The sequence below is a fragment of the Kwoniella dejecticola genome, chromosome 4 (assembly GCF_000512565.2).
Source record: "Kwoniella dejecticola CBS 10117 chromosome 4, complete sequence".
Lineage (NCBI taxonomy): Eukaryota > Fungi > Basidiomycota > Tremellomycetes > Tremellales > Cryptococcaceae > Kwoniella > Kwoniella dejecticola.
In genome coordinates this window covers 246,196-262,610 of record NC_089304.1, presented here as the reverse complement: position 1 = coordinate 262,610, position 16,415 = coordinate 246,196, and the positions used below count along the sequence as shown (strand labels likewise).

The 16,415-nt window shown below is 48.4% G+C and overlaps 4 protein-coding genes across 4 annotated transcripts; 2 read left to right on the top strand and 2 right to left on the bottom strand.

Moving 5' to 3' along the window:
• Positions 1-172: 172 nt before the first annotated feature.
• On the top strand, positions 173-2,222 carry I303_103367 (uncharacterized protein; the record flags this gene model as incomplete). Its single annotated transcript, XM_065968744.1, has 6 exons — positions 173-178; positions 261-355; positions 434-631; positions 721-857; positions 953-1,285; positions 1,414-2,222. 6 exons carry the CDS (start codon positions 173-175, stop codon positions 2,220-2,222), a joined length of 1,578 nt encoding a protein of 525 aa, XP_065824816.1.
• Positions 2,223-3,131: 909 nt separating this feature from the next.
• Positions 3,132-4,105, bottom strand: I303_103366 (uncharacterized protein; the record flags this gene model as incomplete). Its single annotated transcript, XM_018406712.1, has 3 exons — positions 3,132-3,285; positions 3,403-3,547; positions 3,793-4,105. The coding sequence occupies 3 exons, from the start codon at positions 4,103-4,105 to the stop codon at positions 3,132-3,134; spliced, it is 612 nt and encodes a 203-aa protein (XP_018263520.1).
• Positions 4,106-4,501: 396 nt separating this feature from the next.
• I303_103365 (uncharacterized protein) lies at positions 4,502-6,159 on the bottom strand (the record flags this gene model as incomplete). The annotated part of the gene is made up of 4 exons (XM_018406711.1): positions 4,502-4,533; positions 4,611-4,679; positions 4,837-5,197; positions 5,992-6,159. 4 exons carry the CDS (start codon positions 6,157-6,159, stop codon positions 4,502-4,504), a joined length of 630 nt encoding a protein of 209 aa, XP_018263519.1.
• Positions 6,160-7,328: 1,169 nt separating this feature from the next.
• On the top strand, positions 7,329-14,527 carry I303_103364 (uncharacterized protein; the record flags this gene model as incomplete). Its single annotated transcript, XM_065968743.1, has 16 exons — positions 7,329-7,482; positions 7,577-8,551; positions 8,648-8,917; positions 8,999-9,237; positions 9,320-9,586; positions 9,704-10,131; positions 10,731-11,216; positions 11,319-11,602; positions 11,666-11,975; positions 12,045-12,667; positions 12,738-12,901; positions 12,965-13,669; positions 13,750-13,952; positions 14,026-14,083; positions 14,169-14,312; positions 14,408-14,527. The coding sequence occupies 16 exons, from the start codon at positions 7,329-7,331 to the stop codon at positions 14,525-14,527; spliced, it is 5,430 nt and encodes a 1,809-aa protein (XP_065824815.1).
• Positions 14,528-16,415: the final 1,888 nt, after the last annotated feature.

The window sequence follows — 16,415 nt, the reverse complement described above, 5'->3', positions numbered from 1 at the left end:
GCTGATCAGCACGAATGAGCGACGCAACCACCGATCAGAAGTAGAGATATCGATGATTGTGGTGATCATTCGGGTAAAGCAGCATCCAATTAATGATCTAACTTTTTGACAGTGATCACTTTGACAAATCGCCGCTGGGCCAATGATCATTACGCAAGATCAACTATATTAAATGGGTGTGCAGATTAAATACTACCATGACACGCGCTCAGAATCCAGCAAGAAAAGAGAAACGCGTCCAAAAGACAATTTAACTGTAGAAACATTACATTCCATTCATCCAGCAACTTAGAGCAGTACAAAGAAGGAGGATCCAGCTCGCCCCGAACGCATCTTACAGTACTGCAGACAAAATGTGAGCTGAGTCTTCTAGCTTTCTGCCAGCTCAGTGTATCTGGAAACTCTCAGCTCATCCTTCCTTACAAACAAATAGGTCAGCAGAAGAAATACCTCCTCAGGCCGATACTCCCGCGCAAGCCCCCGAAGATGCTTCCTCAGCAGTTCCAGCAGCTGAAGATCCGAACGAAATCAGGGAACAGGCTGACACGCTAGTCGCAGAGGGCAAAAAAGCTATCGCTCTCAGGCAGTGGGAAGAGGGCGTCGTCAAATACGGAGAGGCTTTGGACCTCATGTACGTCCCATCTTCCCCCTTAACAGATCGTTTTCTTATGTGCAAGCAGGAAGCAAGCTCATCCAGTACGGTCGATCTGGCTGATACAGGCGTCAGCTCGTGGGCGAATTTGATCCTGCTATGGCGCCGTTGCTCCTAAGCTACGGTAAAGCATTGTACGAGCTGGCGTTCTCGCAGCAGGGAGTCATGGGCAAAGAAGAGCCTTCGAAAGAGGCTGATGATGCTGGTGAGTTGATATACCCGCCTGTCTATCGTGGCGATGAAACATTGTCAGTAATGATCTGGATCTCACTGATGACGATACTTGCACGTGATCCATAGCTGTACAAGGCGCATTAGAAGACAATAAGAACGGCAAATTCGTCTTCTCTGACGACGAGGTGGAAGCTGAAGACCAGCCTCAACCAGAGAACGGGAACGAGGCTGGCACATCGTCCAACTCCAACACTCAGCAATCTCAAGTCCCAGAGAACGAGGAAGGAGATGAGGAAGAAGAACCTGAAGACGATTACAACGCAGCTTGGGAGGTGCTCGATGTTGCTCGAACTATATATCAGAGTATCACCGAGGGCAAAGATGACGCTGAAGCTAAGGACGATAAGTTGAATCTGGCGGATTGTTATTTGGCTCTAGGTGATGTCAGCTGTGAGACCGGTGAGTACTGATCTAATTCTAAATGGACTTCGGCTATCACTCTTGTAATGGATAATCGCCTGCAATATCCAAGACGATGGACAGGTCGAGCTAATCACCATCCTGATTCATTTTCATTTTAATCGCAGAAAATTTCCCTCAGGCAGTACAAGACTACACATCCGCCCTTTCCCTCCAGAGCACCTTCCTACCCTCCAGTTCCAGAATACTAGCTTCGACGCGTTATCAACTAGCCACTGTCCTCGAGTTTACCCCCAACATGCGGGCGGAAGCGCTCTCGCACGTCGAAAAAGCTCTGAGCGGCTTCAAAGAGCGCTTATCCCAGCTCCAGCTCAAATCTTCCGAATCTCAAGGAGGCGAAGTCAGTGAAGAGGTTAAAGGACTAAGTGAGAAGGAGAAAGAGAAAGAGATCAAGGACGTAGAAGGTTTGATAGGTGATTTGGAAGTTAAGATTGAAGAGTTGAAATCTGCTCCTGCGCCTCAAGAAAATGATCTGATCTCGCAGTCGATAAATCACCTGTTGGGTCAAGGTGGAGATCAGTTCGGTAGTGGGAGTGGGAGTGGGAGTGGTAAGAAGGAAGAGGAGGAGAATAAACCGGTTAATGATTTGACTAGTATGGTCAAGAAGAAGAAACCCAAGATCACTCCGACGCTGACACCGACTTCTCAAACTCAAAATCAGACGCAGGTGACGAAAGCTGTAGAACAAGTGCAGGATGCTATCAAGCAAGTAGTGCAAGAAGCGTCAACTCAAGTGCAGACTGCGCCGATTGCGGAGAAAGCAGGAGAAGTGATTGGGAATATCCAGGATAAAGTGGGACAAGTTGCGACTGAGGCGGGAGAGGCGATCAAAGATGCCGGAGAAGGATTGAAGAGGGATAATGACGAGATCGTGGAGGATGATCTGAGAAGCAGTAAAAGGGCCAAGGTCGAATGAGCGGGCATGCAGCTCTCATGGGACTTCCAGCATCTGGTCCAGTGATCGAATAGAAATCGATTGTTCAGTGGGTTATCAATTACATGAAGTCATATATTCCGTTATTTGGTATCAGCCTTTCGTTCTTCGATCGTTTATTCATTCATAAATGCATGTGAATGTGCACCACACGAGGACACGTCGCTTCGTTGGCATGATCCGTCCTCGACCTACGACCTACGATCGTCAATCCAGAACGCACAATTCATGAGTGCACGAGTGAAGAACCAAACCCGCAAGCGGTGGGAGGTGATTCGCCTACAACAAAGCCAGCAAGCAGACTCGCAATACATTTTCCCGCTCCTTCCTCTACTCTACTCTCTACGTATACCTGTTCCATGTGAAGCTCACTCCCAAGAATATCAATATAGTTGGGATCTATCAGTTTATACCATCTTTACTTCTACTTCTTCGGGCTGCGCTGAAGCTATCCCACAAATCACAAATCACAAATCACAGATAGACAAGGGCAATCAAAGCCATCGATACCAGGGCCCTTGCGCGTTTGTTCAAGGCTGACTCGGATCGTGGGCGTGGGCGCGGGCGCATGGAAAGAAAAAAAATGTTGATCGTAGCGCGCAATTGGGCAATTGCAGATCTTAGCTAGCCCAAACAGAGCAGCATGCTGGCATGGCTGAGCAGGGCATGCTAATGCTAAAAAAGCAATGTATGACTCCTGCTCGTGTGTGTGTGTAATTTCGTTGATGTCGACTCCCTCTGCTTGTGTTTTGCTTGTCTTGTTGGGACAGTTCAATAAATATGAATCGCCTTGACTTCGGTGTGCTCGCACCCATCTCATCGCCTTGTTGTGATTGCGTTTCCGGCTCTGGATCTGGATCGATGAGTTCGCACTACACTGAATCCCACAGGTCATTCGTACCCCATCGTGTCGTCTAAGATACTCTTGAACCTCCCCCTGTCCATCTGGGGGAACAGCTTGAATCTTTCTTCGTCTTCCTTCTTGACATCAACATCGAGGTGGGGATTGGGGTTGAGGAAGCTGGGTAAGGTATTTGCAAGATCCCTATCGAGCGCGTTGGAGTCAGCGGCATTGTAGAGACGGATCAGATTAGATCAGATCAGGTCAGACCAGATCAAAAAAACAAAGTCGAAATAGAGCGTTTTAGTAGGGCCAACTCACTCGACATTGGAGAGCATCAAATACCCTTCCTCACTCATCTTATTCGCCAGTTCGGCTTGATGATTATCCATTAACGATTCGTTAGGGACCACCAGTAATTTCTTGGGCGGGGTCATTCGGAGAGCAGTTAGGATTGATCCTGAGCCTGTACATGGGGATAGGGGTGGGTGGGCCGTAGGGTGAGCGAGGGGAACGGATGATAAGTCAGGCTTTCTCTGTCTCTATTCTTGTCTCTGTCCGTTTTTCTATCGCAGTCTTTTCGGAGCCCGATGTCGAGTCGAGTCCAGCCCAGTCCAGCCCAGTCCAGCCCAGTCCAGCCCAGGCATTGTTCTTGTTCTTGTTCTTGGTCTTTGTTTTGATATGCCCCAAGACCCAAGGTAGATCACTTACCAGCATGCGAAATCACATATTCACAACTCCTCACTAGCCCCTCGAATTCATCGGTAAATCTGAACAAATCCACCTTCAAACCCCCTTCTCCTTTTTCTTCACCCTGTCCGATCATTATCGATGCTTTCCCCTGTCCATCAAGTTTGAGATTCCTTGCGCGGAGCAAGGAGATAGGAACATCCGCTCGACCGTATTGAACAACCAATCTTTCCACCCCGTTCGAATGGAAGATAGATATGATCTCGGGAGAGAAGATCTTGTTGGTCAGAGCGGGGAATAAAGTTGATCCGACTGTGACTAATACCGAGGACATCGTTGGCGTGTTTAGCTGAGTGATTCAATCAGCTGATCCCGATCGGGGCGATTTGCGTCGATAGATCCCTCCCGCAAGATGTATGATTCAGCAGCTGAGACTGGGATTTACAGATGCAAGTCGTACAGTACGACCAATAATAAGAATTATGGACGAGTTCGGCGAAGATGGAGGTCATCTCACGCGGGGCCCTACCGATTTTACACACATACTTGTCTACAACAAGTTTACGTGCCAGGTCTGTAGAATTCATACGGACTGGCTGCACGGCCAGCATCGGGCTCAATAGCATACGAAAGTCACTATGGCAATGGGCATGCGTGAGTGTACGGGAATGCATATGCTATTCTACTATTGAACTATCCTGATTATCCAGGTTGAAGAAGCTGACTCAGCCTAGTATGGTCGAGCGGCAGCTTGGCAAGCCTCTGCAAAAACAACGCAATTTCACATCAGCGGACTGCTGAGACATAACTTCGCTGTGACGGCGTGAGATGGGACTCACTCAATGCTTCAAGGTAGTATGAACACGATTGCATATCTCCATTAGTAGCTTCGAGGCATTTAGTGAAGTCTGTTTCCATTCCGATCTCAGTCAGCCAATACCCGCTCGGGAAGAGACCTTCACACATTGCGCAATTGGCCAAGCGATTCTTTCTTGCGAGGCGAGAGAGCGAAGGGGACTTGCAATATGGGGACGGTCTACTCGGCGACGAAGGACGACAACTCACCCTTAGCTTGGATATCACAAGTAGCCCCCGCTCCGAACTGTTGCCCGTTAACCATCTGTTGCTGTTGATCTACGGGAGCCTGTTGAGCTTGTTCGGCAGGTCTGGAAGATCCGAAGAGCATATTGGAGATACCGTGACCGACAACGGAACCAGCAACGGCTCCTCCCATCGTACTTGCCGCTTGAGCTAATAATCCGGGTGGTTTACCGTGTTGAGCGCCAGCACCGGCGTGCTGTTGGGGAAAGGTTTGAGCGGGAGCATGTTGGGCTGGGTAAGCTGCTGTGGATGATTGTCTAGTTTGTTGGGATGATCCGCCAGCAGGAGCTGAAGGTCGAGCAGCGGGTCGAGCAGAGGATCGGGACTGAAGCAAAGGCAGGTGGCGAGGTCAGTACAGTTATTTTCCTCGGCTTGATGCATGCCCCACGAATGCGGATCCTTGATCAAGAGGAATGGTCATGAGCAGAGTAAGAGTGAAGCCGGACTCACTGATCGAGGCATTGTATCTGATATTTGCTTGTAGCTTGTTGTTCTGTTATTGGTGAGTGAGGATCGACGAAATATGATGGATGGGATTGGCAGAAAGAAACGTTTTGGTTTTCGGTTTATTTAACATGCAAAAGGAATCGGATCAGCGGAATCAAATCTGGTTAATTGGTGATTAAGCGTGTACATAGATGTATGGTGCCTGGAAGCCGAAGTGCGTGGCAAATCGGCATACGGCAGAATCACCTAGACCCATTCCATTTCACCCTGACCATGGGTGGCACTGGTCTCGTGAGAATACTTGGTTGGACATGACCAGCTGCTCAACCTATTGCATTCAGCTTGTCGTATTGATTCTCTTCAGCGTGTAGAATGCAATATGCAACTTACAACATGCGACGTGCGGAGCAAAAGCATCGACAAGTTCGTACGATGGTGGAAGAAATGCTTCATACAGTCATACAGTCGCATAGTCACACAGTCATTCGCATAATTATATCGATATCCACTGCCACTACTCCTTCGTTCAGCGACGCGGTCGACCTTCATCATTGGAAAACATTTTAGCGCAACAGATCGAGCATCGAGTGCGTAGGCTGTCCGACGTCATCAATGCAGATGCTAATTCCTGAGCGCCGTAGTGGCAATGTCGACCAGTTACATGAAACGTACACCTTTCTGCTTCTTAGCCTTCTTCGACTTCCTTCCATACTCATAATACGTCTTCGTCACAGTCCTTCCTCCAGGCGTACATTCCGTGGCTTTGACCACGACCTTGCCCGTGCGTCTTCGTCGAGGTGTTCCGCCAACTACGATATGGGGCGAGTCCATGACAACCATCTGAGGCTGCGGGGTGATCCTGTGTGGTTGCGCGTGTGAACTTGAATGTGAGTACGAGTGTGAGTGGGCATGAGGGTAAGTGTATTGCCCTCGAGGGTAGTTATGGGTCGTATGATGTGTGGGATGGGCTCTGGTAGAGTGACATGCGCCCTCAATGATCCGTCAGTCTCTCTACATCTGAGCTTTGCGGCTTACCCTTCACAACGGTCACGCCGATGTGTCCTGGCGTGTACTGTATGTACAGGACAAGCCAGGGACGCTCACTTACCATGTTGAGTGTTCCTACAATCGCAAACCGGGTTTCACCCAGTCTAGGAGAGCTCTGTGAGCAAGAGGCGAGAGAATGACTTGCAGCGCTGGGAGGTTCTTGTGCTCGTGTCGTGGATCTCAAAGATCACTTTGATGATGCAGGAAGGATAGTGGTGGTGATGCAGAAAATCATTTGCGTTGATAATATAGTAGGAACCTTGATGAGGAAAGAATAATTTGTTATCAGTGCAAACTCAGTACACGTCAGGACCATGCTGTCAACCTAGTCTGCGAGTCGTAAGTAGGATAGTGGTATGACGCCTGCGACGATCGAAGACAGGATGGGTATAATACGCAATGGGTCATTGGCGTCACACTTCGCGAGCTGTCCGTGAGACGAGATGACGAGCATCCTTTGTATTGAGATTGAATACCGCCTTCTCATGACGATGACGCTCTGTTTCATGACGATTGCGAAAGGGAGATGAAGCCTGACGCGTGAACGTTTAAGAGAATGGGACAGGGTATCGGCGCCTCATTCAGCCTGGTGCTTCTAGCCCTGGATTTGCTATGATACTTGCCATACCGGCAATGCCTACCTTCCTTCCGGCTCCAGTCGCGGGGGCAATACAACGTATACATCCTGCTGGTATGATCACCTGGAGGTCCGCATGCATGTATTCGACGATCGATGCTTCATTCTGTGTGATTGCTTTTGTAGGAAGCGGACGAAGAAATGCCACATCATCCGCTCTAGTACAAGCAGGCACAGGTCCACGTGGTCACTCCAGATTTCATCCAAGATTTCCGGTCCACCTCTAAAGAGTCGTCAATAATTTTGAACCTGCATCATATATCAAAAATCAACATCGAGTAACCTGCATAATCAAGCTTCTTCAGGTATCAGAAGCGATCCAGAGATGTCGGGGAGTATATCGGAGATCAATTTATCTGAGAATCTGGAGAGATTGTCCAAGTTGATCGAGCAGAAACCATGGGTCTTAGCTAGTTCCACAGGCGATCAAGATATTTCCTCAAAGGCTTTGGAAGTAACCAAAGAAATATTTGATCTCGGTAAGCATAATCCCTTCTTCTTCTCCTCTCCTTGGCTTGCTTTGTCACAACTATCTCTTTCCTAGGTGGTCGTGCTGATGTGTCCGTGATCTAGGTATATCACTAGAAGCTACTTCCCATTCTCATTTACATCCTTTCCTGCTCTCTATCCTCGAACCTCCCAGTATACATACCCGCTCATCCACCAAGAACAAGACCAAAAACAAGAAAAAGCAGAAAAAAGAGGAGGAAGATGGTGAAGAAGAAGATGTCAAACCGGATGTGGAGAGTTTCTTGCCTTTTACACCATTATCGGAATTGACGATTGAGGGGTTAGACCCGGAACAGATTTGGGCGCAATTGGAATTACGCACCGAGGGAATAGCAAAAGTGGTTAAAGAAGTGGGGAGTGGTGAGAATGACGCGATGGAGGGTCAAGATGAACTTCAAGATCTCGAAGATGATGACAGCGAGGACGACTCGGAGATGGACATAGATGAGTTTAGACAGATGTTGATTGAGAGTGGGGAGACGGAGGCTGCTGAGATGGATGATGAGCAACTGAGGGACTTAATGGCGCAGATTGATGGTTCCGACGAGGACGAGGAAGACTCTGATGAAGAAGATGATGATGATGAAGAGGATGATTCCGATGAGGTTCAAGATGACGAAGATTCAGTCGACCTAGATGAAGAGGTTGACGAAGAAGAAGATCCTAGCGCTAGTGACGAAGATGAAGAAGTGGATCTGGATGAAGAGACCGATGACGAAGATATCGATCTCGAAGATGACGAGGAAGACGCAGATGATCAGGACGACGAGGCCCAGGACGACGAGGACCAGGATGAAGTTGAAGAGGAAGACGATGAATCTGCATTGTTCGGAGCAGGACCTTCGCAACCTCGAAAAGGCAAAAAAGCTCATCCTACGCTGGACGACGAATTCTTCTCGATCGACGACTTCAACAGACAGACAGAGGAGCTTGAAGCTGGGCGTCTGACCTCCGGACGGCTGGGAGGTGAAGAGGACGACGAGGAGGATCTGCAAGATGTTGGCGGTATGATGCTTAGTGGTGCAGGCGATGATGAGGGTGAGTCTTCAATTTCGCACCCCAGCCTTAGCCTTCGTGGAGCGAAAGCAACCGAGATCGACAGCAGAGCTGATTATTTGGAAATGTTTCTGGCAGACATCATGTATTCCGACTTCTTTGAAAGGCCCAGAGGCCTGCCCAAACCGCAAATTAACGGGAAAGGTAAAGCCAAAGCCAAGGATCTCAAAGGCGAGACGAAAGGCAAAGGGAAGAAAGGCGTCAAATTCGATGAGGATGATCTGATGCAAGATTTCGATGAGGAAGAAGAGGCAGATGAAGATGATGAGAATGCGGCATACGATACAATGGGCAGGATGAAAGGTGATTTGTTCGATAGTGATGAAGAGGAAGAAGCAGAGGAGAAGGGTGAGTTAGACAATCATCTGGCAATACATCTATTGCAGCTTGACAAATGGAGGAAGATTATAGCTGATCATCGTGAAACAGATCTGTCAAATCAAGAGAAACGCCAACTTGCCTTAGCGAAGCAGATCGCCGAACTTGAATCTGAAGCCATCGGGCCTAAAGACTGGACTTTACTAGGAGAAGCGACGTCGAAGGCCCGCCCGGAGAACTCGCTGTTGGAGGAGAATCTGGATTTCGAGCAAGTGCAGAAAGTCATACCTGTGATAACGGATGATACCGTTAAATCGTTAGAGGAAATCATCAAAACGAGGATTTTAGATGTGCGTTAATCTCGTTCTGCTTCCCTCCCAATTGTTAATCTCAGTCCCTAATGCAATACTATGATGCTGACGATGAATGCAGAACAATTTTGATTCGCCAATACGTGTTCGAGCTTACGAACCTACGCCGTACCTACCTTCAAGATACTTTGAGCTTCAAGATACGCAGTCCAACAAGTCCCTCGCTCAGATATACGAGGAGGAATACCAAGCTGTTTCAAGTGGCACTAAGGTCAAAGATCCCAGAGACGAGAAGCTGAAGAAGGCGCACGACGAGATTGATAGTTTGTGGAACGAGATTTGTTATAAGCTTGATGCGTTGAGCAGTCTTAACTTTGTGCCAAAGGCTGTGAGTTATGTTGTTTCTCGCTCTGTGTCAAACTCATACCGGGATGTATATACGGGACTCCAGACTGTAGACTGTGAAGGTGAGAAAGACAGCTGATGTTCGCATACTTTGGATTAGCCAAAAGCACAGATCACGACGATATCGGATTTACCTACAACCAGCATGGAAACCGCTTTACCCGTCAATATGACTACTTCGACGATGTTAGCGCCTCAAGAATTGTTCCAAGCTCCTTCGTCTGCTGCGTTGGTAGCTAGATCCGAGTTGACCTCTGAGGAAGCCCAGAAAGCTCGACAAAAGAATAGGAAGGCCAAGCAAGCGGAACAGAAGAAGCTGGGCAGTATGGCGGATCTGTATAGCAAGAAGAGGAAGTCGGTGAGAGAGGAGAAGGATGAAGCGCTGAAAGGATTAGTGAAATCCGGTAAAGGAGTGACTGTCATTGGCAAAGGTAGCAAGGAGCTGGGTAAGAGTCAGAAACGTGCTGGACCTGGATCTGGAGCTGGAGAGGCGGCTGAGAATAGGGAAGGGGGGAAAAGGTTGAAATTGTAGACATTACCATCTGCCTGTTTCTCTCTAATTCTTCACTTGGGATCTGCCTTGAGGATCAGACTAGCATTCCTACTTCCTTCCTCGTGCTATTCATTCTCTGTGCCGAAGAACATCTGTTTGTATGCATGCATGGCGATGCGGATAATCATATAGCTAATGAAGCTGTGCTGTTGGTTATTGGGGTGTTTTCGGGGAAAAGCCGCCTCCACCTGGAATGACCACGTCGTCATCATCCATTCCATTCAAATACACAAACTAAAAATAAAGAACTCGCCAGCTGTCAGTCTTGGCTGTAACTCTACTAACCAACAACCCATATCGTATCCCAGCATAAAATCAGCAGGTTAGACTTGCCAGTAGATCTCAATCACGAGTAGCTTCCCCCTGACACTTCTGCATATCAGCGCAGCGTCTCGACCAGCGAACAGCTCATCAACTGAAAATATCCATTTCGGTCAACCGGGATCCAGTTTACTTCATCACTTTCACGTCACCTTGCAACGTCGATCGTCTAAATCGAGCAGCTCGGCACAGTGACAACTCAACCACATTACTCAGCCAAGATACACCACCACCATCATCACCACCACCATAGTCGACCGCGGTCAGTGTCCAGATCGTCCTCCTCACCTTCACCTCCACCAGAATCATACTCGTCTCCCCGGGCTTCTCCCCTGCCCCTTGGCGGGGGGGCTGGCGGGTCGACGACTTCAGGAGGAGGTGGTCGATCAAGTAGAAAGTCCTTCACCAGCTCTCTGAGGGTCAAGAATCGAAGTTCGAGTAAAGGCGGAGCTGGTGCACCTATACTTATACCTGTACCTCGGTTGGACAAAGGGAAAGCTCGCGAAATCGAAGAGCACGTGATAGATCTAGAGCTAGACACGGAGCACAATAACCTGACTGAGCTTGATCAAGGAGGATTTTCGACGCAGTATGGAGCTAGTGCTAGCTCGCCTTCATGGATCAGTGCGGAGAGCTCGCATGAGTTCTTGGATGATATAGGGGGAGAACAGACTGAGGTGGAGGATGAGCGGCTCAAGGATAGGCGGAAGGCTGCCGAAAGGCTGGAGATGGACAGAATGTACGTCGCACTGCACATATCCCGTCCACACAACCTCGCATTAACAAAGAATTGTGAAGGAAGACATAAAGCGTGCTGACCATAATCGCTGATCCATTACAGGGCAAACTCCTCGCCGATACCCCCCTTGAACCGGTCGGTGCCAGGGAGAAGAGGCTCAAAAGAGCCGCATAATCACCCGATACCTCCCACATACACCTTGTTTCCCATCTCTCCAGGCCTTCGCATACCGTGGTCCTTCGCGCTTCCAAACGAGAAGCGACGTACAATTGGTATACGGATAAACGTGACTAGGCGGCGCTGCGAAGATGCTATCTTGCTGTCTGCTGTGATATTGGGCGTGTGGAAGCTGGGGCATGAATGGGGTGAGAAGGCTTTAGCAGGAGGTACGTCTCCTCGTCACAATCTTCTCGACCTCATATGGACACGATATTGACTCTTCACTGCAGAAATAAGTTTATTGGTCGGACTATCGATTTTATACACCTTTCTGCGGTTTCGCCCAATACGACAGAAGTTGCCTTCACCTCAGCCTTCCGTCAATGGCAGACCACATTCGCCTCAATTCGCCCCTTCTTCCCCTGCTCCCGGAAGCGTCAGAGAACGTGTTGGTCGGAATCCCGTCGTACATCCCGGATCCAACCCTCCTGCTTTCCTTGCTGGCCGGGATGATCGACGGCCATTTACGACGGACGAAGATGGGCAAATCGGGATCGGAGGTCGAGGATGTCTCTGGGGTACAGAACCTAGAGAGTACAGGTTGGTCATCATTTTTCCGGTACTGCAAATCTTTGTCAAGTGACCAGCTGCTGATATGTGCTATCATAGGGAAAGTCTGGATGATGGAATTTTCTTCGCGATCTTTCTTGGACCGTTGGTCGCTTCCGCTTTACTACACGCAGCTCTATCTCAACTGTCATCGAATCCCGAAACGCCCTTACCAGGAGACTGGAACATCGAGTTGCCCCTAGTATTGCCCTCTACTCCAGTTCGACAACTCACCAATCCTGCCCATAACAGTGGCAAGGCTCAGACCGCTTTGTCGATCAGTGGCGACACCATAAAAGCGTTGAGCGCTTTGGCTACTTCGCGTCGCAACCTCGTACAACTATTCACGTTATGCGGTTTCGTGCTATTGGTCCACTTGGTGAGATCATTGCATCTCGAGGTCAAGCAAAGCAATCAATCCTTGTTTTGTCCCGCTCCGAGCTCTCCTCAAGCTGCGTCAATCGGCCTCGAAAGGGATAACAGCGAAAATCATTCGAGATTTGCTATTCAACAGCAGCAGCAGCAACAACAACAAGCACAATCTAGTCCTAGTGGTACATATTGGCTCAGGCTGGGCGAATGGAAGCGGACAAAAAGCGTTGTAGGCTTCTCATTCTTGGTCACTGGTTGTTGTGTCATCGTGAAGATCGTCACTGCCATCGTCGGAAGAGGAGTCTGGAGCGGTGAGTGAGGCCGAGCCTGCGTGACATCTGATAACACGTCAACAGTATTGACGATCATCATGCTTTTCAGATATGTCACCATCCGATATAGTCATTGCGACGCTGTTCTACCAGTTCAGTCTGTACGTCTGTATCCGGCTTGCCAGACGCGGGTTCACGCTAGGCGAGTTGGCGGTGGTCTGCAATGCCGCGACGGCCTTGTTTATGGAAGTGGTCAATCTGACCAGAATGAAGGTGGGATGGCTGTCGGATCGTTTGTGCGGTCGAAAGCACCAGCTGACGGAGATTATCGACCAGATCGTCCTATTACAAACTCCTTACATCAAGACATACCGACTACCTACACCTCTATTGACTTTCCAACTCGCACTGATCCCTGGCTCTCTGCTTGCTGGATTTCTACTCTCGCCATTACTCTATCTGTCTCGACACCTAGCTCAAAAGCCCGCTCATAGATTACGCTTCCCACATGAGAAACCCGTGCACCGCCGCCTGCTCGCGCTTGGATTTTACGGGGGCTCGGCCCTTGTTTGCGGTGGATTAGTGGGACTTTGGACACAGTGGTTATTGGGCGGCAGAAACCCCTTCGTCTGGGTCGTGTGTTGGTTCTTTGAGGGAAAGTACCCCTGGACCAGACCCGCCTTGATCAGCTATTGGGGTGGATTAGCGGCTATATCGGTGGCCGGATGGAATAGGCAATTGAGTCGAGCGAGGAAACATCGTAGATATACTGTTCCAGGTACAGGTTCAACCACCAATAAGAACGACGCCAACACATTATCATCATCATCATCATCGTCCAATCACACCAGTCACTCGACTGGCGGAATGGGAATAGGCGTGAGCGCCTCCGGCAACGGAGAAAGGGATACGATCAGTGGAGTTGCCAGTTCGATGATGGATGCTGCCGATCAAAGGATGCCTACTCTGAGTGTCAATGCGCGGAGGAAGTTTTTCCATGCGTTGGCGGTGGTCATGTTCATTCCTGGAATAGCAGTCGACGTGAGTCTTTCCAGATCCTGTCTTTCCTTGAATCTGTATCTGTGAGAAGAATATGTTGACTGATAATATGAGATCGACAGCCCGCATTCACGCACTTGTCTTTCTCGGTAGCATTTGCGGCATTCAACTTCGCGGAGTACATCCGATATTTCGCACTATGGCCGTTCGGGGTGTCGGTCCACTTGTTCTTGAATGAGTTTCTGGATCATAAAGATAGTGGAACTGCGATCTTGAGTCATTTTTACCTGTTAGCTGGGTGTGCGTCGCCATTATGGCTTGAGGGGTGAGTACTTGCATCTCTCGTTTCCTTCGTTCATCTATGTTCAGGTCGAGCTGATGTGCTCAAATCAAATCAGTCCATCCGAGATACTTTGCTATTTCGGTGTTTTATCGTTAGGTATAGGCGACGCATTAGTAAGTCGTCCTCATCGTCAGAATTGATCTTTGTGTGTTTTTGAGCGCGCGTGACTGACTAATATATTGTGACTTGACTTGATAGGCTAGTATAGTAGGTCGTAAGATCGGGACAATCAGATGGACCTCTTCGTCCGGAAAGACAGTTGAAGGAAGCATAGCATTCCTCTTATCGATGTTACTGTCCTCGGGGCTATTATGGGTCTTTGGACTGGTCGATACGTTCAAAGTGAGTCAAGCCTTTCTCCTTCTTCGACGACTTTATAATTCTGAGACACAGATCAGATGGGCTGAGATGAGCTCGATGGATTCTTCACATCACAGCCTATCCCGTATATAGCGACGACTACACTCGCGACGCTGCTTGAGGCGTTCTCGGACCAGAACGATAATTTGATTTTACCGATGTACGGATGGGCATTAGGTACTTTACTAGGAGGGTAGTCTGTCCAGTATGGTCTAATCTAGTCTAGTCTCCGACATGTGTCGTTCGTCATCTGTTATCTGTTATTTGGTGACCAGCGAGATGCAGAAAATGCAATGAGCCTTCGCACGCAAAACGCCATTTCCATTTGATACGATCCGCAATCACGATGCTTTTCCGGCCATCTTGCATCTTGTCTTGTATCTTCTGACTCGGGCAGGGGAGATGAGATGAACATATCGTGGATTGGAGGATTCGGGATCAAAGCCGCTTTGAGAGATATTATGATCTATGCGAGTACCGCTAATCAAAGTTCATCCCAATGATAAGTGACTAAGAGGTACGATCAAGTAGATCACTATTATGGAATCTTTTACATAACTACATAAACACATAATTGACCATTGCGGTTATTCACCAAATAGATGCACGATGTCAAATTAAATGAAAATGGCGGCAGTAGCTTATCCTATTTAGACTATAGGCGTGTTGACAGACATGTCTTACTGGTGATGAATTAGCACGGATAAGTAACAGCATAACATGAACAAGGCTGATATAGCCCAATAGATGGCTGGAAAGTCGTTTTATGATTACGTTACATAATCGTGTTCACCCAAACTTTGGTGGGTATGAGCATTAGCATTTTAGCGTTAGCATCGTTGCGCGTCAAATGAAATTCTTAGCTTCATGCTGTCTTTCGTGTGGGATCACTGCGATACCGATGGAAGTCATGACCGTGCGTCGGGGTAGGGCGACGTACAAATTGTCATGGATAAGGGTATGGCTATGATTGTGCTGCCGCTCGGTATATAAGTCTACCTAGCAAAGAAGTGACGTTCATTCCGAAGCCACAGCCACAAACGCGAATCAGGAAAGGAGACACGGATGTCTCAGTCATCCGGCTCTGAATTTGAATTGGATTTTAGATCCGAAGCTTTCGACTGTTCAACCGATTCATGACGAATCTTATCCATGTATATGAGGCGAATCGAGATCATAAGCATCACGCGAGACTGCGTGAGCTCGGTCAAGCGTACATAATGACAAGGTAGCTGATGCAAACCCATGACGTGGGATTACCACCATTTCATCCGACTAAGGTGCGTTTAGCTACGTTTCTTCCTGCGGATGATCTTGATCATCCTCATGCATATCAACAATCCTCGGAGTATATGAGACCGTACTTTGGTTTCTTCTTGACTCGGACCTTGGATCTTGGTTGGACCATGCTGGTGGTGCGCAGCATGACCAGGCATGGCACAGACTGTCTATTGTTGGAGTGTCTTGTTCCTAGTGTTTTCTCCTTCATGAGAGTCGTCGACGCAGAAAAGACAGCTCAAGGCCAAAACGCGGAGAACGAAACAAACCAAACAAACGGCTCTCTCGCAAATTAAAGTTAAAAGAGGAGAAACTCGGAGGATTTTAAACGACAATCAAAAATCGTTTATACCCTTGTTCCTGAGATCAAAGAAAGGGTCTGTGGTCGTCTGGTCTGGTCTGTGCGTCGAGTTGAACCGACCAAAAAATTGACATACCTCAATATTTGGGGTCCAGTAAGTATTTCATGTTCATATTTTTTGTGCATGTATACTCTTCCCGTAGGAACGCATGCAGACTGAGCATACGATCATACTCCGCTCGGACCTGTTGGGCACCATGCAGACGGTCTTCGGAGCAAAATGATGGCACCCTTCCGTTGTTGTTTGGTGCGGGTCCGTGATGATCTTATCGGATGGGGTCCTAACACGATGGAATTGCATAAAGCGGGAGATCGACGGAGTGGTTGTTGTTCGCTCCCATATCGGGTTTTGTTGTTATCGCATGCACGCTCACGGACCAGGACTGGTGAACTTGAACAAGAGAGAAGGAAGCGATCAAGTAACGTAAAAGATTACCTACAGTAGT